The sequence below is a fragment of the Myxocyprinus asiaticus genome, chromosome 27, assembly GCF_019703515.2.
Source record: "Myxocyprinus asiaticus isolate MX2 ecotype Aquarium Trade chromosome 27, UBuf_Myxa_2, whole genome shotgun sequence".
NCBI classification, from domain to species: Eukaryota; Metazoa; Chordata; class Actinopteri; order Cypriniformes; family Catostomidae; genus Myxocyprinus; species Myxocyprinus asiaticus.
In genome coordinates this window covers 45,523,455-45,550,017 of record NC_059370.1, presented here as the reverse complement: position 1 = coordinate 45,550,017, position 26,563 = coordinate 45,523,455, and the positions used below count along the sequence as shown (strand labels likewise).

Here is a 26,563-nt window from a genome sequence, read left to right as displayed (position 1 = left end):
CTATGCGTTCTCTCACAAAACTTTGTGTTCCACTGAGAAACTATGTGTTCTCTCACAAAACTTTGTGTTCCACTGAGAAACTATGTGTTCTCTCACAAAACTTTGTGTTCCACTGAGAAACTATGTGTTCTCTCGCAAAACTTTGCGTTCCCCTGAGAAACTATGCAGTCTCTTGCAAAACTTTGCGTTCCCCTGAGAAACTATGTGTTCTGTCACAAAACTTTGTGTTCCACTGAGAAACTATGTGTTCTCTCACAAAACTTTGTGTTCCACTGAGAAACTATGTGTTCTCTCACAAAACTTTGTGTTCCCCTGAGAAACTATGTGTTCTGTCACAAAACTTTGTGTTCCACTGAGAAACTATGTGTTCTGTCACAAAACTTTGTGTTCCACTGAGAAACTATGTGTTCTCTCACAAAACTTTGTGTTCCACTGAGAAACTATGTGTTCTCTCGCAAAACTTTGCGTTCCCCTGAGAAACTATGCGTTCTCTCACAAAACGTTGCGTTCCACTGAGAAACTATGCGTTCTCTCACAAAACTTTGTGTTCCACTGAGAAACTATGTGTTCTCTCACAAAACTTTGTGTTCCACTGAGAAACTATGTGTTCTTTCACAAAACTTTGTGTTCCACTGAGAAACTATGCGTTCTTTCACAAAACTTTGCGTTCCACTGAGAAACTATGTGTTCTTTCACAAAACTTTGTGTTCCACTGAGAAACTATGTGTTCTTTCACAAAACTTTGCGTTCCACTGAGAAACTATGCGTTCTCTCACAAAACGTTGCGTTCCACTGAGAAACTATGTGTTCTCTCACAAAACTTTGTGTTCCACTGAGAAACTATGTGTTCTTTCACAAAACTTTGTGTTCCACTGAGAAACTATGTGTTCTCTCGCAAAACTTTGCGTTCCCCTGAGAAACTATGCGTTCTCTTGCAAAACTTTGCGTTCAACCGAGAAACTATGCGTTCTCTTGCAAAACTTTGCGTTCAACCGAGAAACTACGCGTTCTCTCACTAAACTTTGCGTTCCACCGAGAAACTATGTTCTTTCACAAAACTTTGCGTTCCCGAGAAACTATGCGTTCTCTCGCTAAACTTTGCGTTCCCCCGAGAAACTATGCGTTCTCTCGCAAAACGTTGCGTTCCACCGAGAAACTACATTCTCTCGCAAAACTTTGCGTTCCACCGAGAAACTATGTGTTCTCTCACAAAACTTTGCGTTCCACTGAGAAACTATGCGTTCTCTCACAAAACTTTGTGTTCCACTGAGAAACTATGTGTTCTCTCGCAAAACTTTGCGTTCCCCTGAGAAACTATGCGGTCTCTTGCAAAACTTTGCGTTCCCCTGAGAAACTATGTGTTCTCTCACAAAACTTTGTGTTCCACTGAGAAACTATGTGTTCTCTCGCAAAACTTTGCGTTCCCCTGAGAAACTATGCGGTCTCTTGCAAAACGTTGCGTTCCACCGAGAAACTATGTGTTCTCTCACAAAACTTTGTGTTCCACTGAGAAACTATGTGTTCTCTCGCAAAACTTTGCGTTCCCCTGAGAAACTATGTGTTCTGTCACAAAACTTTGCGTTCCACCGAGAAACTATGCGTTCTCTCACAAAACTTTGTGTTCCACTGAGAAACTATGCGTTCTCTCACAAAACGTTGCGTTCCACTGAGAAACTATGTGTTCTTTCACAAAACTTTGCGTTCCCCTGAGAAACTATGTGTTCTGTCACAAAACTTTGCGTTCCCCTGAGAAACTATGTGTTCTCTCACAAAACTTTGCGTTCCACTGAGAAACTATGCGTTCTCTTGCAAAACTTTGCGTTCAACCGAGAAACTATGCGTTCTCTTGCAAAACTTTGCGTTCAACCGAGAAACTACGCGTTCTCTCACTAAACTTTGCGTTCCACCGAGAAACTATGTTCTTTCTCAAAACTTTGCGTTCCCGAGAAACTATGCGTTCTCTCGCTAAACTTTGCGTTCCCCCGAGAAACTATGCGTTCTCTCGCAAAATGTTGCATTCCACCGAGAAACTATGCGTTCTCTTGCAAAACTTTGCGTTCCCCCGAGAAACTATGCGTTCTCTCGCTAAACCTTGTGTTCGACCGAGAAACTATGCGTTCTCTCGCAAAACTTTGCGTTCGACCGAGAAACTATGCGTTCTCTCGCTAAACTTTGCGTTCCCCCGAGAAACTATGCGTTCTCTCGCAAAACTTTGCGTTCGACCGAGAAACTATGCGTTCTCTTGCAAAACTTTGCATTCCACCGAGAAACTATGTTCTTTCACAAAACTTTGCGTTCCCCCGAGAAACTATGCGTTCCACCGAGAAACTATGCGTTCTCTTGCAAAACTTTGCATTCGACCGAGAAACTATGTTCTTTCACAAAACTTTGCGTTCGACCGAGAAACTATGCGTTCTCTTGCAAAACTTTGCATTCCACCGAGAAACTATGTTCTTTCACAAAACTTTGCGTTCGACCGAGAAACTATGCGTTCTCTTGCAAAACTTTGCATTCCACCGAGAAACTATGTTCTTTCACAAAACTTTGCGTTCCCCCGAGAAACTATGCGTTCTCTTGCAAAACTTTGTGTTCCACTGAGAAACTATGTGTTCTTTCACAAAACTTTGCGTTCCCCTGAGAAACTATGCGTTCTCTTGCAAAACTTTGCGTTCAACCGAGAAACTACGCGTTCTCTTGCAAAACTTTGCATTCAACCGAGAAACTACGCGTTCTCTCGCTAAACTTTGCGTTCCACCGAGAAACTATGTTCTTTCACAAAACTTTGCATTCGACCGAGAAACTATGCGTTCTCTTGTAAAACTTTGCGTTCAACCGAGAAACTATGTGTTCTTTCACAAAACTTTGCGTTCCCATGAGAAACTATGCGTTCTCTTGCAAATCTTTGCGTTCAACCGAGAAACTATGCGTTCCACTGAGAAACTATGTGTTCTGTCACAAAACTTTGCGTTCCCCTGAGAAACTATGCGGTCTCTTGTAAAACTTTGTGTTCCACTGAGAAACTATGTGTTCTTTCACAAAACTTTGCGTTCCCATGAGAAACTATGTGTTCTTTCACAAAACTTTGCGTTCCCATGAGAAACTATGTGTTCCACTGAGAAACTATGCGTTCTCTTGCAAAACTTTGCATTCGACCGAGAAACTATGCGTTCTCTTGTAAAACTTTGCGTTCCCCTGAGAAACTATGCGTTCTCTTGCAAAACTTTGCGTTCAACCGAGAAACTATGCGTTCTCTTGCAAATCTTTGCGTTCAACCGAGAAACTATGCGTTCCACTGAGAAACTATGTGTTCTGTCACAAAACTTTGCGTTCCCCTGAGAAACTATGCGTTCTCTTGCAAAACTTTGCGTTCAACCGAGAAACTATGCGTTCTCTCGCAAAACTTTGCGTTCACCCGAGAAACTATCGTTCTCTCGCAAAACTTTGTGTTCCACCGAGAAACTATGCGTTCTCTTGCAAAACTTTGCGTTCACCCTGAGAAACTATGCGTTCTCTCGCAAAATGTTGCGTTCGACCGAGAAACTATGCGTTCTCTTGCAAAACTTTGCGTTCCCCTGAGAAACTATGCGTTCTCTTGCAAAACTTTGCGTTCAACCGAGAAACTATGTGTTCTCTCACAAAACTTTGTGTTCCCCCGAGAAACTATGCGTTCTCTTGCAAAACTTTGCGTTCCCCTGAGAAACTATGCGTTCTCTCGCAAAATGTTGCGTTCGACCGAGAAACTATGCGTTCTCTTGCAAAACTTTGCGTTCCCCTGAGAAACTATGCGTTCTCTTGCAAAACTTTGCGTTCAACCGAGAAACTATGTGTTCTCTCACAAAACTTTGCGTTCCCCCGAGAAACTATGCGTTCTCTCGCTAAACCTTGTGTTCGACCGAGAAACTATGCGTTCTCTCGCAAAACTTTGCGTTCGACCGAGAAACTATGCGTTCTCTCGCTAAACTTTGCGTTCCCCCGAGAAACTATGCATTCTCTCGCAAAACTTTGCGTTCGACCGAGAAACTATGCGTTCTCTTGCAAAACTTTGCATTCCACCGAGAAACTATGTTCTTTCACAAAACTTTGCGTTCCCCCGAGAAACTATGCGTTCCACCGAGAAACTATGCGTTCTCTTGCAAAACTTTGCATTCGACCGAGAAACTATGTTCTTTCACAAAACTTTGCGTTCGACCGAGAAACTATGCGTTCTCTTGCAAAACTTTGCATTCCACCGAGAAACTATGTTCTTTCACAAAACTTTGCGTTCGACCGAGAAACTATGCGTTCTCTCGCAAAACTTTGCGTTCCCCCGAGAAACTGTTCTCTCGCAAAACTTTGTGTTCCACCGAGAAACTATGCGTTCTCTCGCAAAACTTTGCGTTCCCCCGAGAAACTGTTCTCTCGCAAAACTTTGCGTTCGACCGAGAAACTATGCGTTCTCTTGCAAAACTTTGCATTCGACCGAGAAACTATGTTCTTTCACAAAACTTTGCGTTCGACCGAGAAACTATGCGTTCTCTTGCAAAACTTTGCATTCCACCGAGAAACTATGTTCTTTCACAAAACTTTGCGTTCCCCCGAGAAACTATGCGTTCTCTTGCAAAACTTTGCATTCGACCGAGAAACTATGTTCTTTCACAAAACTTTGCGTTCGACCGAGAAACTATGCGTTCTCTTGCAAAACTTTGCATTCCACCGAGAAACTATGTTCTTTCACAAAACTTTGCGTTCCCCCGAGAAACTATGTGTTCTCTCACAAAACTTTGCGTTCCCCCGAGAAACTATGCGTTCTCTTGCAAAACTTTGTGTTCCACTGAGAAACTATGTGTTCTTTCACAAAACTTTGCGTTCCCCTGAGAAACTATGCGTTCTCTTGCAAAACTTTGCGTTCAACCGAGAAACTACGCGTTCTCTTGCAAAACTTTGCATTCAACCGAGAAACTACGCGTTCTCTCGCTAAACTTTGCGTTCCACCGAGAAACTATGTTCTTTCACAAAACTTTGCATTCGACCGAGAAACTATGCGTTCTCTTGTAAAACTTTGCGTTCCCCTGAGAAACTATGCGTTCTCTTGCAAAACTTTGCGTTCAACCGAGAAACTATGCGTTCTCTTGCAAATCTTTGCGTTCAACCGAGAAACTATGCGTTCCACTGAGAAACTATGTGTTCTGTCACAAAACTTTGCGTTCCCCTGAGAAACTATGTGTTCTCTCACAAAACTTTGCGTTCCCATGAGAAACTATGTGTTCTTTCACAAAACTTTGCGTTCCCATGAGAAACTATGTGTTCTTTCACAAAACTTTGCGTTCCCATGAGAAACTATGTGTTCCACTGAGAAACTATGCGTTCTCTTGCAAAACTTTGCATTCGACCGAGAAACTATGCGTTCTCTTGTAAAACTTTGCGTTCCCCTGAGAAACTATGCGTTCTCTTGCAAAACTTTGCGTTCAACCGAGAAACTATGCGTTCTCTTGCAAATCTTTGCGTTCAACCGAGAAACTATGCGTTCCACTGAGAAACTATGTGTTCTGTCACAAAACTTTGCGTTCCCCTGAGAAACTATGCGTTCTCTTGCAAAACTTTGCGTTCAACCGAGAAACTATGCGTTCTCTCGCAAAACTTTGCGTTCCCCCGAGAAACTGTTCTCTCGCAAAACTTTGTGTTCCCCCGAGAAACTATGCGTTCTCTTGCAAAACTTTGCGTTCCCCTGAGAAACTATGCGTTCTCTCGCAAAATGTTGCGTTCGACCGAGAAACTATGCGTTCTCTTGCAAAACTTTGCGTTCCCCTGAGAAACTATGCGTTCTCTTGCAAAACTTTGTGTTCCCCCGAGAAACTATGCGTTCTCTCACAAAACTTTGTGTTCCACTGAGAAACTATGTGTTCTCTCGCAAAACTTTGCGTTCAACCGAGAAACTATGCGTTCTCTTGCAAAACTTTGCGTTCCCCCGAGAAACTATGCGTTCTCTCGCTAAACTTTGCATTCCACTGAGAAACTATGTGTTCTTTCACAAAACTTTGCGTTCGACCGAGAATTTTTACATGCTCTAGCAAATCTTTTGCGTTCTCTCGCAAAATCTTTTGTGTGCTCTCACAAAATGTGCATCACAATGACAGTCATCTGCTAGCTCTCCTATGTGTATTCCAGTATTATTCCAGCATTTGAGTTCAACAAGAAGAGAAAGCCAGTGCAGTGAAAGAGTGAAGCCCAAAAGACAATACTTGCACAAATCATAATCTTCAATTTATGAATGTGTGAAAATAGGGACAACACAGTTAAAATTACTTTAAATGCGAGTGGTCTCATTGAAATGGGATGCTGTAGCGCACAAATGAATCGCATATTATTATTGTTGTTGTTATGGTGTTTCCCTCTCCATTAATAAAGCAATAAATGCTTCATTATGTGTAGTGACTGAAGGTTTTGGGCTTTAAAATTACTGCAATTCGGAACTCACTTTTAAATCATTCATATTTGTGTTTGGAAGAACCGTTTAGTTTAGCCACCATGATTTGATACGTGCCTGTACTGAATGATTAGGCTCGTTTGAGATGAGCAAGTTCTGTTCTGAACCGAATAAAATATGATATATTAACCATTTAAAATTTTTAATTATTGATAAAATTATAATTACAGTTAATTAATAATATGCATCTAGACTTCACCTAAACCTAATCTTTTTTTTTTTTTTTTTACCAGTATATGCATTCTGGGGTTAAAGGTACATGAAAAAAGAAGAACACAAAACAACCACTGGATCAAAATTTATTGTTATTATTCGTTTTTCTGATCATATATTTAGTGTACTTTAAGACAATATTATCTGTGCTTTCAAATCTATCTGTCTGTCTATCTATCTGTCTGTCTATCTATCTGCCTGTCTATCTATCTATCTGTCTGTCTATCTATTTATCTGTCTGTCTATCTATCTATCTGTCTGTCTATCTATCTATCTGCCTGTCTATCTGTCTGTCTGTCTATTTATCTGTCTGTCTATCTATCCATCTATCTGTCTGTCTATCTGTCTGTCTGTCTATCTATCTGTGTCTATCTGTCTGTCTATCTATCTATCTGTCTGTCTGTCTATCTATCTGTCTGTCTATCTGTGTCTGTCTATCTTTCTGTCTATCTGTTTCTATCTATCATCTGTCTATCTGTCTATTTTTCTATCTGTCTGTCTATCTATCTGTTTATCTGTGTCTATCTGTCTGTCTGTCTATCTATCTGTCTATCTATCTATCTATCTGTCTGTCTATCTATCTATCTGCCTGTCTATCTGTCTGTCTATCTATTTATCTGTCTGTCTATCTATCTATCTGTCTGTCTATCTATCTATCTGTCTGTCTATCTATCCATCTATCTGTCTGTCTATGTCTGTCTATCTATCTGTGTCTATCTGTCTGTCTGTCTATCTATCTATCTGTCTGTCTGTCTATCTATCTGTCTGTCTGTCTGTCTGTCTATCTGTTTCTATCTTTCTGTCTATCTGTTTCTATCTATCATCTGTCTATCTGTCTATTTTTCTATCTGTGTCTGTCTGTCTATCATCTGTCTATGTTTATCTGTCTATATATCTGTCTATCTATCTATATATATACATATATATATATATCTGTCTATCTGTCTGTATATGTGTTTCTGTCTGTCTGTCTATATATCTGTCTGTCTAAACCTTATACACACAAAGAGAACCTCAAACTGATTCAATGCAGACATGCACAATCACTGTGAAATCCATTTTTTATTAATTTATAAAACACACAGAAAAAAGGAAATACTGTATTTCTACAATTTTATTCATTTCTCCACATCTGTAGAGCAATAATGAGAGAAGAGAAAAATCTGAGCTCATGTGTCAAACATACAAAAATAAATAAATAAATAAAAACCAGAGGCTGCCTTTTCAGACAATCCTGTACATTTGCTTTGATATAATCACAAAGATTCATCAGATGATTTCATAACATCTAATGATTGAAATGATTCAGTGTATCTGTTTCTCAGGGGTTTCCTCGAGGGTCTCGGCTGAAGAATCATTCACACTGATCTCAGTAACATGAGCAGAATCAACTCAAACACTGCAGGAATCACACTGATACACACACACAGAGAGAGAGAGAGAGAGAGAGAGAGACATTCATGACTGATGAAGATCAATTCATTCTTGAGTTCATTTGGCATGTGATGCTGAATTGGCATTGCCGTCTATTTTTAAGTTCACAAAAGACAATGCAGCACACATTTATAACACATCTAAAATGCCTATAAACTGATGAATAAAACCACAGAATGAGAGCGCAGACCTGCAGAGGCTGAAGATGATCCAGTACGTCCAGCACGGCCACTGCTGGAACACAAAGAAAGACAGACTGACCGATGCGCTAGAGTGAGACACTAGAGCTGACGACATGTTAAGAGAATCCATTTTTTGTTGTTGTTACTTTTTAAGGCATTTGATGCAAATGAGGCAGTTCCAAAGGTTCTTATTACTTGTTCATGAACATTATTCATGACGGACAGTTCTGCAACACTGGATTGGTGTGTGTGTGAGTGTGTCGAGGATTTTAAGGATACATAACAGGCCCTGATTACTGTTGAACATAGAAACACCAGAGAAGAATCCGATGAACTCCACTGCAAACAAACCCAGAGTCACAGACAGAGCCACAACAAGCCTGACAGACAGAACAACGTTGGAAATGAACAATACAATCACAGTTATAATTTCAGGTTTCCGTGTTAGCGCAGATGTTTGTCACTCAAAGTGTTTTTACCGTGTATCTTCTGTTCTAAATTGTTCTTCAGTAAAATCCAGCGGCAGACACGACTGTACATTATTCTCCTGTGATACATCAAGAACAAACATTTAAAATTCTCTTAGAGGAAAACACAATTTTACTGTGAATATTACATACAGCAGACGTGACAGACCAGGGGTGGCGTTTGCATATGGCAGATTATGGCAGTTGCCATACCGAAGCATGCAGACGAGACCGGGAAAATACATGCCTCATTAAGATGCAGTTTGCTCGTCACTTACTGTAAATCTGTGTCGGCCTCGTTTCCCCAAAGCGTTATAAGCCCAATTATATAATAGAAACGACCGTATGAATCATCTTAGTGTTATGGGCTGTTTCCCAAAGGCATCGTAATTTAAGTACTTGAAAATGGTCGTAGATCTGGTGTTCTGGACTAAGGACATATCTGACTTATGCAGATACCTGCAGGACAATCGCGAAATTACACCTCATACAATTTAATACCGTTAATGTCTTAGATTTTATGCACTTTATGCAGACATATACAATGTGACCATGATACTTACATTTTTTATTTATACTTAACCCTTGTGTGACCTTCAGGACATTTTTTTCTTTTTCAATTTGGTTTTTTCTATAATTTTGGCTGTTAATGCTGACGGCATACATTTTGCCAAAGGTGTGTACTTTTGGGTTCATTTTGATATTTCAACCTCAGTTCCTATAATACATCTATAATACACTGTGTACACAAAATAGTTACACTCAGGACCTTCAGGACAAAAATGTCCCCATTGAAACCCATTAAAACTGCAATATTTGATCCCAGTCCCATTAAAGCATAAAATCAGGAATTCTATGATATTATGCTTTCATTCCGGAGCCCTGGCTTCAACATTTACATTTTTTATATTTTACACCAGATGGCGCCATTTATCTCATGTTTAGACTATGGAGCAAATACATGCTTTTCCCCTATTCTCTGTTTGCTGTATTATAGAGCACTGCAGGACAACTGAATAAATGATGCGGCTGAAATTGTGTGTGTGTGTTGGTATGGATGTCAGAGTGTGTTTTGTATGTGTGTGTGCACGCGTGTAAAAAACAACAGTGGCATTATATAAACAAACTGGCATTTAAAGGGTTAAAATCCTGAATTGAATGAATATTTGGTAGTTATGATCAGAACTATGTTGGTTAAAATTAACTAATTGAAAGTGGAAAATAATATTACTATATAATATTATTAAGGCAGTTTTTTGACGTGGACATTTTTGTCCTCTAAGGACCTCTGAGTAACTTTTTGTATTGACGCACAAGAGTTAAATAGAATACAGCTTAATTATAAAGGTCAGCTTATATCAAATAACCTACAAAGGCTTATTTTTCATCTAATATATAATAACATATAGTTTAAAATTAAGGCATATAATAGATAACGAAAGAAAAAATAATGATTGATAAAATAATTAAATAGCATGAATCAGTAAATTACTTTCACATTTTGTGTGCAGGACCAAAGTGGCCACATGTTTGAATTACAAATTAAATTCTATATTGTGCACTTGCATTAGGCCCGCTGCCAAAACGGTTAACATATCTGTGTAAACAAAACACTGAAAACGTAACTTATGATGAACAAAGTGGTGTTGTTTATCCAAGGGTTTCTCTCTCACCCGAGACCAGAAGATGGTGATGATGATGACCAGGTGAGCTGTGAGCGTCAGGAAACGAGCAGGTACGAGACTCTTAAACCCCGACATCACACCTGTCAACAAACAACAACATGATCTAATTAAACTACATATGCTTAGTGAATATGTCATTTTGGGAAAATGAACAACTAAAAACTCACTGTCTTTGGATTTACTAATACTTCGTAAGATCAAACGGTATATCCACAGTGTTGGGTGTAATGCATTACTAAGTAATTAATTACTGTAATTCAATTACTTTTTCATTGTCAAAAGTAAGGGATTACTCTTAATTTTTCTGTTGTTACTTCTGATGTAACTGTGTTATTCTGTACAGACTATAGAGCAATTCTATATAAAACAATACTTTTTTTAGAGTAACTTATCCCACACTGTATATCCCTTAACAACGAGAAATGTACATGCAAATACAGATAAATACTTTTACAGACGATTATGTTTGTTCACGTGGTACAGAAAGTGACCTTTTTAAATGTTTTACTAGATAAAATCTATGCAGCAATGTAAATGACACTTCCTTCACTTTATTAAAATTAGTATATACTAAAGGGAAAACGTAGAAGAGATGAATAGACTCACATGTTCAACAATAGCAGCAGCAACAACCGCTTCTTCTCCTGAAATCCGCGTCCGAGTTGCGTTGCGTTCATATCGCCCTCTGCCGGCACGGAGACACGAAGTAATACACCACACCGCCACCAGAGGCCGCTATTACACAATTACATCATTTACAAATACACTGACACGCTTTGTTGAAATGCATGAATAATAATAATAATAATAATAATAATAATAATAGTGAAGTCTAAAACATCTACCTACATCACTATGAGCACTTAACCAGTCACAATATATATATATATATATATATATATATATATATATATATATATATTCTTGTTGCACTTTAATCTGTTTTGAATGCTATTCTGATGCTAGTGAAACTTTGTAATGCAGTACTTTTCATACCACTGTCTCCTTAAGATGATTCGCTTATGTTTTCCTCTTTTGTAAGTCACTTTGGATAAAAGCGTCTGCCAAATGATTAAATGTAAATGTAAATTGCCAATGTCTGATCATCTTACAATGAATGCTAATCATTAAAAACGTGGCAGTACATTTTCAGTATGTGCTCCCTGGAAATCAAAACCTTGACTTTAGTGTTGCTATCATCATGCTCTACCAGTTGAGCTACAGCTTCAGGATTGTTAGCAAATGTTGACACTTGACGTTGAAAAATGGGGGAAAATGTTATGTTTTTGTGTGTGTGTGTATGTATATATATTTATATTCATTCATTCTTTCAGCTGTCACTATTTCTCTTGAATAAGAAAGTCATTATATATAAAAAGATAATAAACATGAAATGCTGCTCCCTACTAGGGTAAATAAATAATGGGGGCTCGGGGCAAATTTGCCCCCGAAATTCAAAACAAAGGGACCAAAAATGTCCCTGTAATGAGTTCCTGCTTTTCTTTTGTTTATAACATCCCATATAGTTCTTAAAATTGTATTATGGGCTTAGTTACACATTCCAGTCTTGTTCTTTTTTAAGCTCCTCATTCTAAATCTGTGAAAAAGCTGTTATCTTCTCCGCTGTGTCACTGCATTATATTAAACTTTATAGCCAAAAATAAAACGACACACCTACAGTTATCACAAAACAGCGCACACAATATTAAGATGCAATAATTTTATTTTACAGTAAAATAATCTCTGCATGTATAAACAGCTCAATGACACAGATGTAAAGACAGTTCTTCAGATTTATGATGATAATGTGTGTCTGTATTTTTTAAGAAACAGTATAAAATATCAGTCTTTATTTACAGTGAGCGTGCAGTTCGTGAAACACACTGCGCATGTGGGGAGCAGTGCGCATAACGCACGTCTGAGATTCGGCGCGGGATCGTGTTCACTCCTCTCCTGTCCGTCTGTCTCTCCGTCTGCTTCCTGTCTCGCCTCCTCCTCTATAAACTCCACCTCACTGAACTGCAGCATGCGCAGCTGCGTCAGACATCTGCAGCTCCTGAGCACCATCACCTGCGTCAGTCTGCAGCTGCGCAGACACAGCGAGCGCAGGTCCGGCAGGCGGCTGAGACAGAGCAGACCCGGACTGACCTCCTTACCGCCCAAACTGAGTCCCTGCAGCCCGGGCCAGCCCTCACCCAGCGCCAGTGCCACCATCTGCGCCCGGGTGCATGTCTCCAACTCTAGGTGTCTGAGGTGGGTGAGCGCCTGCGCGCCAGGCGGGACGCAGCCCTTGAGACCGGCCACCGTCACACGGATCAGATCACGCAGCACCAGGCGACTCAAGTGCGGCCACGAGCCGAGACTCTGCAGATGCTGATCGGAGAACGACGGCACGTTACTGAGGACGAGCGTTTCTATGGAGCCCTGGGTTTCAGACGATGCTGTGTCAGATGCAAAGAATCCAGGCGGGACTTCGCAAAAGTGCAGTTCCAGCACCTGTAGGGAAGGGGGCAGCAGAGAGCAGCCGCGCAAACCGCGCAGGTCTACGTGCAGCAGGCAGATTCTGCGCAGACGAGGGCACCTTGAGGTCAGCGCCTGCAGCCAGGACTCGGTGAGGAAGGCGCCGCCGCGCGCAGACAGCAGCAGACCGCGCAAACGCAGATATCGCAGTCCACGACCAAGATACTGCCGTAGTAAAGTCCACAGCACTCGAGACGTCACCTGAAGCACACGTGAATGGGTGAAAAACAACTACGACATATATAAGACCAGACAAACCAATAGTCTGTACATTTCAGAAAAAATAAATAAAATTGATTTATGCAAATGAAGTCTCACCCTTTTCCATGTGGACAAATCAACGGCACGCCACAATCTCTGATCCTTCACCAGCTGCCTCCAGTGCCTGCACACCCTATAAACACACAAGAACATGCATATAAATACAGTTATATAGACAAACAAACATATCCATATGGCCTAATTCACAGACATACTTATTTACAAACAAACACAAACAAACACACACACTTATGTTTATCATGCACATGTTTATTCACACACAGTGGCAGTTTAAATAGCATGCATCTTTTCAGAAACGTATTTATTTTGTATCTGTGCAATGACGAAAAGTGCTTGAATCCGAAAAGCTTTTGTTTTGTTTATGAGTGTTTCGGTACTTCCGGTTGTCTGATCACCGTTTATGTGATTAAAACTGTACAATCTATAACAACTTAACAAAAAAAAAGCTGCTGTAAATGATGTCTTTACATGATCGCAATTCGCTCCATTGAATTTATCAAACAATATATCTGATGTAAACACATTTTTCAATATTTTATCACTAAAACCTTTATTTTAGTAACGCGACAGAATAAATGGAAGTATTTTTTTTACCTGGACATGCGCACGAGCTCTCGCACATTCAAATAAGATAAAATATCAATTAAAATGTTTTCAGGAAAATATTCCAGAGTCCCGCATGTGACCGTAGCCATGTCAGCCCGGAACCGTAGAAAGCGAACTGCGAACACACACGGACACAGTTACCGGAGACACCGAAACAACCGTGTTCCGGTTTTGCATACAGGCTCAAACGCGATAAATATTTACACACATTGCAAGCATTCGATTATTGTATCTATAAGAGTGTGTATGTAGGATTTTAATAATGTTTTAATGTAATATTTTCTGTTTTTAAAGGAACAGTTCACCCAAAATGTAAAATTCTCTCATCATTTACTCACCCTCATGTCATCCCAGATGTCTATGACTTTCTTTCTTCTGCAGAACACAAATAAAGATTTTTAGAAGAATATTTCAGCTCTGTAGGTCCATACAATGCAAGTGAATGGTGACCAGAACTCTGAAGCTCCAAAAAGCACATAAAGGCAGAATAAAAGTAATCCATATGACTCCAGTGGTTTAATCCATGTCTTCTGAAGTGGTATGATAGGTGTGGGCAGGGGTGTATCAATCATTTCAAAAGTGAGGGGGACAGAACGATTAGCGCAAGATGAACATAAATATATAAGATATATTTTTAAGGCTCTCAATCGACTAAAATTTTCTATTGAATAAATTGCATGATTTTAAAATGTGCATTTACACATTTAGACATTTGCTGTATGAAAGACACAGCGTAAACACATTTGCCCTGTGAAAAAGGTGCTGGGGACGAACTTTGAAAGTATATATTGTATTCTATGCCCATGGGTGTGGGTGAGAAACAGATCAATATTTAAGTCATTTTTTTTTACTATAAATCTACACTTTCACTTTCACATTCCTCTTCTTTTGTTTTTTGGCAATTCACTTTCTTCGTGCATATCGCTCCCCTACTGGTCGGGGCTGGTCAAATGTGGAGATATACAGTGTAGTAAAAATGACTTAAAAATGAATGTTTCCCACCCATACCTATCATATAACTTCAGAAGACATGGATTAAACCACTGGAGTCGTATGGATTACTTTTATGCTGCCTTTATGTGCTTTTCGGAGCTTCAAATTTCTGGTCACCATTCACTTGCATTGTATGGACCTACAGAGCTGAAATATTGTGTTCAGCAGGAGAGAGAAAGTCATACACATCTGGGATGGCATGAGGGTGAGTAAATGATGAGAGAATGTTAATTTTTTGGGTGAACTGTCCCTTTAAATCTGAACAAACGAAATCGTCACTAAAAATGTGACGTCACAACAGTGGACCAAGAACGAAACCAAACGTCAGTTTTAACATTGTTTTGTATTAATGTTTCAATTAAATCGGGTTCAGAAAATGTTTCCATTTGCAAATATGACAAAATGAGGAAAAACAATTCAACATACAAATTAATTTAATTTAAACGCGCATTAAATTAGAGGAATGCATTGCCTATAAAAAGTATTTGTTTTTGTTTAACATGTTTGTTCATGTCATATGGCGGTATATTTATTATTGATTATTTATTTACATGTTTGGTTTTGTTTGCGGCCACCGGAAGTGACAGTGTTCGGCGCGTGCGCAGTGTGGATGCAGCGCAAAGAGTTTCATCTCGTAATTAATAAATCTGTTAATGAATGTGTTTATGAATCTGCGTCATGGCAGGAATCAAAGGTGAGCAGCTCTTGTTGTAATGAGGTGTTTGATGTTTATTAGTGACCGCAGATTTATAACAACATCCGCTACACAAACACACAATAGGCTACATATACATAAGCTATACAAACATTATATACAAATATATATATATATATATATATATATATATATATATATATATATATATATGTGTACATATATTTATATGTGAGTTTATATATATATATATATATATATATATATATATATATATGTGTGTGTGTGTGTGTGTGTGTGTGTGTGTGTGTGTGTGTGTGTGTGTCTAACAGTTCAGACATATCATCGTAACTATAAACAACCTCCATAGAAACACACAAAAGAGTTACACGTTTACCTCTATTATTCTGTACATATATCTATATATCTCTGAATGGACTATAGATTTACACTGAAATACACAAACACGCCAAATATACTGATATAAAACCTTATATACTGATTATTCATTGTTATTGCTATATCTGTATATATGTGTGTGTATATACCTAACGTTTGGCATAGGTAAGTCCTTTTTATATGTAAAATATATGTAACTAGAAGTTCATAAGATATACTGATCTTTGTTAATAAACTTTATGTGTGCAATGGACACTAAATATGAGCATAAATAATGAATATGAGAAATAATGTGCAGTTGTGAGCTGATCATGTGACTGTCACATGAGTTTGTGTTCATCTGTTGTGAATCTCAACACATATTTATGATCATTCTTATATGAGCAAATTCATGAATTTATTTCTGATGATATGTATTAGGACTGGACGATATAGCTAATAAAACATATATTTAGTTTCAGCCTTTTTATGATGTTCATTAACCAGAAATTGACGTATTTACTCTGAAACAAGTTTTTTTTTTTCAAGAAAAGTTCCTGGCCATTTTTAACCCCAGATCAATACAAAAAAATATGAAATTACACTTTGCGTATAGAAAATGAAATCTACATTTAGGACAATTAAGATATATATATATATATATATATATATATATATATATATATATTTTTTTTTTTTTTTTTTTTTTTTGCATTTTGACATAATTTTCAGGACACTTAAGTAGTGGTCGACCGATATATATCGCCAATATTCTGACTTTTTAAATTATCGGTATCGGCCGATAAATTATCCCGTTTGGCCAATTTGTTTCTTGAGGGTGCCGATAATCGCCTGCTTGCATGTGAAGTGACTGAGACATGTAAACGACCAGTCACGTAAACAGATGTAATAAACCAACCTCACAAAACTTGAGCAGATCCAGCATCCTGTGCAGCGCTCATTTATCTTCCTCTAAAGCACATATTCTATCATTCTCTCCTCAACAGTTCCCTGTCACGTTTAACTTTCTTTTCTAATGATAAAAAGGCAAATATAAATAAAACTTCTATTATATATCATTTGCAAATATGCAGATATATTGTTTAAAAAGATATAATTCACGAACCTCACGAAAGTCCAGCATTTTCTTTCCGTCGAGCGCTCATCTAATACCTTCCTCTGAAGCACGTATTCTATCAGTCAGAATCGAAAACTTCAGGATCAGGATCAAAAGTTCCTCTGATTCACAAATCATGACAGTCACTCCATGACAATCCAAGCTGGTGATCCAGGCCGTTTAAACTGTCAGGAGATTGCTGCTCACTGGATCTGTACGAGCACGTGAGTGAAATTTCAAGGCTGCGTCCGAAACCAGGAAAATGCTGCCTCCGGAGGATGTATACGGCAGCAGGATGAAAATAAGGTGCTTTTCAAACTGTTCGGAGATCAGTTCCCTTAAAAGTTCCATTCATTCAAAACAGCTGTTTGTTAACTGATTAGGCAGCAAGTCAGATGCTTACATTGTCGGATGCAGCCCAGAGTAAAAGCGCATCACGTGAGCTATAAGTAAATGTATTATTCACTATGCACTGTATGTACAATTAGTTTGATTCGTTTTTTTTTTTGTTTTTTTTGGAGTAAATGCGATTGCTAACGTGGACATGCCATCCATGGTTGCTGGACTACTGTGTGTACTGTTATTTCTTTCTTCCTAATATATTAACAATTTCTCCATGCGCAAATAAATTACAAAAATTCAGACTAAACAGAAATCTGAAGAAACTGCTATCTACCATTTAAAATACAATATTATTTTTTAGTTTTGTGTGAAATTGAGTAAATATAGTGCTAAATAAGAGTTTATATATATATATATATTTAGCAATTTTATGTTTGTTATTTACTATATTAAATTGTGTGAAATATCGGCATTGTATCAGCCTATTGGCCACCCCGCTCTCTGGATATCGGCCATTAAAATAACCCATATCGGTCCACCACTAAGCACATTCTCATTACCGCAACACATCTGGACGTTTAATTTTACTGTTCCTATTGTTTTCAATAATGAATTCTCATAACCGTTACAGTCATTCTTACCGTACTTCAGTAAAAAAAGATGCTGTTGTGCAATGATTTTTATTTTTCCAATTGAAATCTGTGAAAATTAAATGCACTACCAAGAGAGGAGTACTATGGTGTATAAATACTTTACAATTTAAATAACATGTAATTTTTTCACATTGTGGTAATGAGAATATCATTATGACCATCTTTGTTTGGTGTTGCAGTAATGAGGATTAGGGTGTAAAATGCAATGTTACGATGTAAAAAAAAAATCTTAGTGGCTCTATATATAGGCTTCATTTTCTATATGGAAAATATGTATATCTAATTTATTTATTTATTTATTTTTTTAAATTTGGAATGCTCAATTCCTAATGCTCACTAAGTCCTCGTGGTGGCGTAGTGCCTCGCCTCAATCCGGGTGGTGGATGATGAATCTCAGTTGCCTCCGCTTCTGAGATCGTCAATCCACGCATCTTATCACATGACTCGTTGTGCATGACACCGCGGAGACTCACAGCATGTGGAGGCTCATGCTACTCTCCACGATCCACACACAACTCACCACACGCCCCATTGAGAGCGAGAACCACTAATCACGACCACGAGGAGGTTACCCCATGTGACTCTACCCTCCCTAGCAACCGGGCCAATTTGGTTGCTTAGGAGACCTGACTGGAGTCACTCAGCACACCCTGGATTCGAACTCGTGACTCCAGGTGTGATAGTCAGCGCCAATACTCGCTGAGATACCCAGGCCTCATTTTTGAGACACACTATTAAATCGTCATGATACACTCTTTTAGAAAGTAAAAGGCCAAATAAAAAGCACATTAAAATCATCACAATATTGCTTAATTTTAAATGGCCAGATGGCAGATATACGGTGAATATTCAATCCTGTTGTTTATGTGTGTGATAATGAATGTGATCTGTTGTGTTTTCAGCTCTCATCAGTCTGTCGTTTGGAGGAGCGATCGGGCTGATGTTCCTGATGCTCGGCTGCGCTCTGCCCGTCTATAAGTGAGTGTCTCACCCTCATCATTCATGCAGTCATTCTCTGTGTTTGTGTTCATGTGCTCATGTGTTTGTGTACAGTGAGTACTGGCCGCTCTTCCTCCTCTTCTTCTACATCCTGTCGCCCATCCCGTACTGCATCTCTCGACGCGTGGTGGACGACACGGATTCTGCTAGTAATGCCTGTAAAGAGCTCGCCATATTCCTCACCACGGGAATCGTTGTGTCTGCGTTTGGGCTGCCCATCATATTCGCCCGCGCTAGTGTGGTAAATAACAAGCCCTCCTGAACACAAAAATGAAATTCTGTCATTATTTACTCACTCCTATGTTGTTCCAAACCCATATGCTGTTGTTTTTAAAGAATGTCCATGCAGCTCTTTTTCATACGACTCGTCTGTAAAGCTGCAAAAAGGGCTGAAAACACCATAAAAGTGTCATAAGAGTAGTCCATGTGATTTGTGAGCTCTATTCCAAGTATTCAGAAGGCACATGATAGCTTTGTATGAGGAACAGACCCAAATTTAAGTAATTATTCACTAAAAACAATAAGTCCTCGTGGTGGCGCGGTTACTCACCTCAATCCGGGTGGCGGAGGACAAGTCCCAGTTGCCTCCGCTTCTGAGACCGTCAATCCACACATCTTATCACGTGACTCATTGTGCATGGCACCGCGGAGACTCACAGCATGTGGAGGCTCATGCTACTCTCCACGATCCACGCACAACTTACCACACGCCCCACTGAGAGCGAGAACCACTAATTGTGACCACGAGGAGGTTACCCCATGTGACTCTACCCTCCCTAGCAACCAGGCCAATTTGGTTGCTTAGGAGACCTGACTGGAGTCTCTCAGCACACCCTGGATTTGAACTAGCGAACTAGCGAACTCCAGGAGTGGTAGCCAGCGTCAATACTCGCTGAGATACCCAGACCCCCGGTGATGTCTGATTTGTAAGCAAATTGTTCTTTTAGGTCCATGATGGATCAAAAATGTCTCACAAATCATTCTGAATGAATTATTAGCTTACATTGATCTGAATCAAAGTTATCCGGAAAGTCGCAAATGCCTGGAAACGTCATAGAAAAGTAATTGGTCGAAACGAGTGGGAACCCTGTTTTATAGACGAGAGCTGCGTGAAATTTCTTTAATATTCCTTCTTTTGTGTTCCACTGGAGAGAGAAAGTCATACAGGTTTGGAACATCACAAGTGTGAGTAAATGATGTCAGAATGTTCATTTTTGTGTGAATTATCCCTCTAACAGTGAGCACCGTTGTTCTGGTGTCTGTGCGACTGAATAATGAGTGTGAATGTTTTCAGATCGCGTGGGGAGCCTGTGCGCTCGTTCTGGCGGGAAACATCGTGATCTTTGCCACCATCCTGGGCTTCTTCCTGGTCTTTGGGTCAAACGATGACTTCAGTTGGCAGCAGTGGTGAAGCCTGATGCCGCGTCCGGACCGTTTTTGCTGGGCGCAGCGTCACTGTAATACTGTTACTGCAGTTTCTGTTACTCTGACATTATTATGTTTTTATTTATAATTGCCGCCCATTGTTAGATGCAGGAAATCAGTGCAATAATTGTGTTCATTTTAGATTCTGACATCATAGACATTTGTTTTGTGTCCTTTCCCATTTCACGCATTATGGTCCAGGTGGTCAAGCGAAAACACTGGCGACTGAGCATTTTATTTGTTGCTTGAGGCAATTGAACAAATTTACTGCTTAAAACTGATTAAGAGAAGATTTTTTTGCAGTGCAGATCTGAAGTGTGTTCACAATGTATTTATTTGATTTGTTCTAGTGATATATTCTTGTTTTCTGTTGTAGCTTCTCACTAATTCCATATTAAATGTAACATTTAGAAATTAAGTTCATGTTGTTTTTAAAAATTGCTTGGCGAGCACGTTTGGCATCTTGAGAAACCCAGATATCTCCTTTCACCACCGAAGGAGAACCCCACGGGAACCATTTATCAGCTAATATGAACATGCAAATTAAATACAAATGATTGTTTTAAATGTATGCAGACTAGCTCATATTCATCATCATTTAAAGAACTCAGCGTAAACTCAAAGATAAACGAATCTAGATCCAGCTTGACTCGGTTCTAGACTCTTGTGAGCATGTACAGATCTGAGTGAGTGTTGTTTAAAAAGTCAACATGAAATCAAAATGGATTTTTTACTTTCTTAACACGTTTCTGGTCTTATTGTGATCGATGCATCAGTGCACGTTAGCAAGAAAACTAAACCTCTTTTCAGCCACCGTCATCAAATCCTTTTATTTTTCAACCAGCTGTCATATAGAGACACTTCACACCATTTACAGGAGAAAGTCCAGCCTCATTGAATATTTAGTTTCACTAGGAAATGTGTTTTGAATGGTTTCATGTCGACTTTTAGGTTTTGAAGATATGTTTCGTTATTTTCTATCCGTCTCTGTCTGTGCAGAAACTGATGTAACATTGTGACTTTTCTCTCTTGTTCTATTTTCTTTTTTTAATAAATGCCATTTTGGAAAAAAAAAAAATCTAATCTGCTGGAATTTTGTCTGTTTTCTTTGAAATCATTATAAAAGCTGTGAGGCACTTACAATGGAAGTGAATGGGGCCACTTTTCGGAGAAGGGTATAGCTGCAGGCGTTGCTCCAAAAAGGGACAGTCGCTCCAAACCGCCATTGAAGATATAGTGAGCCCCTTACCTAAACCATGAGTGGAAGTGACGCCCCCTTTTGGAGTTGGCGCAACCACCTTTTGGAGTAACCACGCCCTCTTTTGGGAGATTACGCCCCCATTTGGAGGTTTCCGGCCTGCAGCTATACCTACTTGAGTTTTTGGAGGGTTTAAAGGCAGAAATGTGACGCTTATAATTTTATAAAAGCACTTACATTAATTCTTCTGTTAAAACTCGTGTATTATTTCAGCTGTAAAGTTGTTTCAGAATCGCTTTAATCGGGTAATTTTCCCCCTAATTTGGAATGCCCAATTCCCAATGCGCTCTAAATCCTCGTGGTGGCGTTGTGACTCGCCTCAACCCGGGTGGCGGAAGACGAATCTCAGTTGCCTCCGCGTCTGAGTCCGTCAATCCGAGCATCTTATCACGTGACTTGTTGAGCGCGTTACCACGGAGACAGCGCGTGTGGAGGCTTCACGCTATTCTCCGCGGCATCCACGCACAACTCACCACGCGCCCCACCGAGAGCGAGAACCACATTATAGCGACCACGAGGAGGTTACCCCATGTGACTCTACCCTCCCTAGCAACCGGGCCAATTTGGTTGCCTAGGAGACCTGGCTGGAGTCACTCAGCACATATTTTTGCTTATTTAAAGAAAAGGAGGGACGAATCAAAATTAATTTTTGTGGTAATCAACATTATGCCACAAATGTTCGATTGAACAACTTGTATTAAACCCGGAATTTTCCTTTAACTGTGCCTTGCAACCTTCAGCACACATAAGAGACACAATCTATATGAAATAAAGCACTGTAACAATGACACATCTGAAGGCCTCGGGCTGGTGTTTTCTCTCAGTATGTGTGGTATGATGAGGGACAGTCAGTGCTTGCTTCAACACGCCTGCGTTACCGCCTAAAACAGTAATTTACATACAGATTTGACATGATTGACAACTTCAGTAACTCTTGGGTGAGACGCCACATTACACCTGAAGATGACAAAAATAATCACATTTAGCATAAAGGCAATTTCAGGACCATTTTTATGCCATTTTCTTTACAGTAAAGCACATTTCTCTCCAGACTGTCCCTGAAGTGTCTGTAATTTTTGTCTGTAGATTCTCAATAATACTGGATGTACTCTTCTGTATTTCCAGAAAAAGATGCTGTGGTTAGCATTGAGTGTAATCTAATTACAAAGCAATTTACTGTAAACAAAAAGCTGTTTTAGTAAAAACAACAGTACAGCGCATTCAGTTTTAAAGTCTTGTTATCAGATTACACTTACTGACTTTCAGTGACGTTACTTTAACTTGGGTTACACATATTTCTAAAATAATATTATAAATGTAGAACACATTTAAAACATGAATTAAATGATTAATGTACATCTGTTTGCATTTTGTTAGAGCTGAAGTCCTTTCAGAAGTCAATGAACAAGGAGGAAATATAGACATTAACTCATGAGCGCTGAAAATAATCTGATTAGTAATGCGATATAGTTTTTGATGAAAAGATCAGTAAAGTCGGTAATCTGATTACAATTTTAGAGTGTAAATTTGTAATACATTTTTTAGTAACTTACCCCACACTGACTGTAGATTTTATTTTTATTTTTTTCATTTAAATCATCATAAGTTAAAGGCCATACAGCAGATGCTAAAATAATATATAAATACTTAATAAATTACATTTCAGTAATGAGAATTATTAATATTACCTGGACATGTTCTTTGTGAAATTCACTCTTAGTTTGCAAGCACGTGTGAGATGAGTGTGTGTGTGAGTGTGTGTGAGATATGTGTTTGTGTGAGATGAATGTGTGTATGTGTGTGTGTGTGTGTGTGTGTGTGTGTGTGTGAGATGAGTGTGTGTGTGAGATATGTGAGTGTGTGTGTGTGTGTGTGAGAAATGTGTGTGTGTGCATGTGTGTGGGTGTGAGATATGTGTGTGTGTGTGTGTGTGTGTGAGATATGTGTGTGTGTGTGAGAGAGAGAGATATATGTGTGTGTGAGTGTGTGTGAGAGATATATGTGTGTGTGAGTGTGTGTGTGAGATATGTGTTTGTGTGAGATGAATGTATGTGTGTGTGTGTGTGAGATGAGTGTGTGTGAGATATGTGAGTGTGAGTGTGTGTGTGAGTGTGTGTGAGATATGTGTTTGTGTGAGATGAATGTATGTGTGTGTGTGTGTGAGATGAGTGTGTGTGTGAGATATGTGAGTGTGTGTGTGAGATGAGTGTGTGTGAGATATGTGTGTGTGTGTGTGAGATATGTGTGTGTGTGTGAGATATGTGTGTGTGCATGTGTGCGTGTGTGTGTAAGATATGTGTGTGTGTGTGTGTGTGTGTTTGTGTGTGAGATATGTGTGTGTGTGTGAGATATGTGTTTGTGTGCATGTGTGCGTGTGTGTGTGAGATATGTGTGTGTGTGTGAGATATGTATGTGTGTGTGAGATATGTGTGTGTGTGCATGTGTGCGTGTGTGTGTGTGAGATATGTGTGTGCGTGTGTGTGTGTGTGTGAGAGAGATATATGTGTGTCTGTGTGTGTGTGTGTGAGAGAGATGTGTGTGTGTGAGATATGTGTGTGTGTGTGTGTGTGAGATATGTGTGTGCGTGTGTGTGTGTGTGTGAGAGAGATATATGTGTGTCTGTGTGTGTGTGTGTGAGAGAGATGTGTGTGTGTGAGATATGTGTGTGTGTGTGTGTGTGTGAGAGAGATATATGTGTGTGTGTGTGTGTGAGAGAGATATATGTGTGTGTGTGTGTGTGTGTGTGTGTGTGCGTGCGTGCGTGCGTGTGTGTTTACACCCTGCAGTGAAACAGCTCCATCATGATGTTGTCAGTGTGTCAGTGAAGGACTCACAGGAGATCAGGACGCTGGTTATGAGGAGATTCTTCAGAGTTCACAGAGATGAAGATTACGGTCAGATTCAGTATCTCACGGCCAAATGTATCCGACTCACTCAGGAGAAAGGTAAGAGTGCAAATGACAAGTTACAAGATGGTATTATTATGCATGAACCAAATGTCTGTTATAAGATTGTTGCAGTTTGATTTGACTATCAACAGCAGCCTAAAGGTGCCGAAAACACACCGTACCTGATGCTCTTTATATGTGTTCCTTTTTGCACTTTGTGAAACTTGTATTTAATTTGTTCATATTACTTGTTATTTAACTTTGCAGCAGTGTTTCAGCACGAGCTGCTGGTGTCGAGAGAGCGGCTTCAGGCTCTACAGGCAGAGATGGAGAGTGTGTCAGTGCGCTTGTGTCATAAAGAGCAACTGTATGTAGAGCTGAACATTAAATATAAAGAACTGATGAAGAGATTTCAACAGCAGCAGGTACTGAAGAAGCCCAAATTAACTGATCTGATGAGTGTCTGAAAACATTTGAACTCTACTTACACACACACACACACACACACACACACACACACACACACACTGACTCTTTCTATTCTGTCAAGTTGGTTAGTTTAAACATGGTTAATCATCAGATTAATTTAATGTGAAAAAAGCATAAGATTTACTGTTTCCATAGTTTTCTGAATGACACACAAAAGAGCATGTGGTAATGGCCATGTTCCAAATAGCATGCTAACATACTCATACTATTTTTGCTGTATGCAACATGTAAACTGTGCATTGTATATACATTTCAGTATGCATGCAATAACACGTAATAGTGTAAACGTAATGAGGTCTTGTGACAATGTAGCAACAGTATTTTTACACCGTTACTGTACTTAAGTACATTTTTTAAGTACAGTATTTTCACTTTGGGAAACGTTTTCGTTTACTTACTACATTTCAGATAAACATGCCATTCCTTGTTATTTCACCATGAAATGATTGCTAATGAAATGATTTATTCTTTTGAACTGATTCGTTTGAATGAACTATTTATGAAAATAGTATGCAGTATACAGTATATCCTGTGCAGTATGCAGTACAACTATTGTGTGTGTGTGTGTGTGTGTGTGTGTTAGGAGCAGTCAGACGTGCTGCAGCAGCGCATGGTCTCTCTGACGGAGGACAGGTCGGAAGACGTGTCTCTGCTTTGTCTACAGCTGCAGCAGGTGAGCTCTGAATTACAGCAGCTGCAGGGCTCTGAGACGCAACTCATGGGCCTGCTGGACGAGCTGCACCAGGAGGCCCAGCTCAGAGCCAAGCAAGTAGAGGTCCTGGAGACGCAGCTGCATGAGGAGGCCCTATCAAAGACACAGCTAATAGAAGACCTGGAGATGCAGCTAAACAGGTGAGGGAAGTTTTAAGATGGAGATCAAGAAAATCAAACAGGTTGGACAGTATCTATAGACCGTAACCACACTCTTCCTGTCTAGTGAGCTCATCTCGCAGTTTAAAAAGTTAACTTGATAACAGACACATGCTCTCGTGTTTCTGATTGGTCAGTAAATCACTTGAGCTGGCGGAGCTGCAGATGTCTCATGATGCACTGCGGACGGATCTGTGCGATCAGCGTAGCGCCCACCAGAGGACAGTGGAGGAACTGCAGCGAGACAACACGGAGAGTCTTGGCAAACTGCGCGAGACGGCCGAACAGTTTGAGTGGCTGTGCGAGCAGCAGCGCAGGTGGATGTGTTGCGTTAAGAGGTGATAAATTTGTTAAACACATTTCACATATAGTTTATAAACAAATGAAAACGACAGACATGCTGGCAGGGTTGCAGACACCATTTCCAAAAAAACTAAAAATAATGTAAAATTATATTCTGCAAAAAGAAAATTTAGCCAACATTTAGGACCAAGATTGTACTGTGATTTTAAAAAAAATTATAATCAGTGAAAGGCGATACGAAGAGAGTACTACTTTGATGTATAAATAGTTTACACTAATAATACTTATAATACTAATAATACTAATACTTTTCATATTGTGGTAATTGGGGGGTAAAATGT

General features: G+C 39.4%; 4 protein-coding genes across 4 annotated transcripts in view; 2 read left to right on the top strand and 2 right to left on the bottom strand.

Moving 5' to 3' along the window:
* Positions 1–7,723: 7,723 nt before the first annotated feature.
* tmem107 (transmembrane protein 107) lies at positions 7,724–11,141 on the bottom strand. Its single transcript, XM_051658518.1, has 6 exons — positions 11,051–11,141; positions 10,433–10,524; positions 8,772–8,839; positions 8,572–8,672; positions 8,301–8,397; positions 7,724–8,089 (listed from the first exon to the last, which is right to left on the bottom strand). The coding sequence occupies exons 2-6, from the start codon at positions 10,517–10,519 to the stop codon at positions 8,035–8,037; spliced, it is 408 nt and encodes a 135-aa protein (XP_051514478.1). The 5' UTR covers positions 10,520–10,524; positions 11,051–11,141; the 3' UTR covers positions 7,724–8,034.
* Positions 11,142–12,149: 1,008 nt separating this feature from the next.
* Positions 12,150–13,963, bottom strand: LOC127418097 (F-box/LRR-repeat protein 12-like). The gene is made up of 3 exons (XM_051658482.1): positions 13,841–13,963; positions 13,283–13,358; positions 12,150–13,165 (listed from the first exon to the last, which is right to left on the bottom strand). The coding sequence occupies exons 1-3, from the start codon at positions 13,939–13,941 to the stop codon at positions 12,287–12,289; spliced, it is 1,056 nt and encodes a 351-aa protein (XP_051514442.1). The 5' UTR covers positions 13,942–13,963; the 3' UTR covers positions 12,150–12,286.
* Positions 13,964–15,423: 1,460 nt separating this feature from the next.
* Positions 15,424–21,495, top strand: leprotl1 (leptin receptor overlapping transcript like 1). The gene is made up of 4 exons (XM_051658519.1): positions 15,424–15,539; positions 18,893–18,968; positions 19,044–19,230; positions 20,284–21,495. The coding sequence occupies exons 1-4, from the start codon at positions 15,524–15,526 to the stop codon at positions 20,398–20,400; spliced, it is 396 nt and encodes a 131-aa protein (XP_051514479.1). The 5' UTR covers positions 15,424–15,523; the 3' UTR covers positions 20,401–21,495.
* A 2,974-nt stretch (positions 21,496–24,469) lies between these two features.
* LOC127418099 (hyaluronan mediated motility receptor) overlaps positions 24,470–26,563 on the top strand; it is a 3,102-nt gene continuing 1,008 nt past the window's right edge. Inside the window, exons 1-4 of the mRNA XM_051658486.1 lie at positions 24,470–24,617; positions 24,828–24,985; positions 25,633–25,901; positions 26,057–26,257. Coding sequence (XP_051514446.1) covers positions 24,527–24,617; positions 24,828–24,985; positions 25,633–25,901; positions 26,057–26,257 — 719 coding nt within the window. The 5' untranslated portion in view covers positions 24,470–24,526. The remainder of the gene's footprint in view (positions 24,618–24,827; positions 24,986–25,632; positions 25,902–26,056; positions 26,258–26,563) is intronic.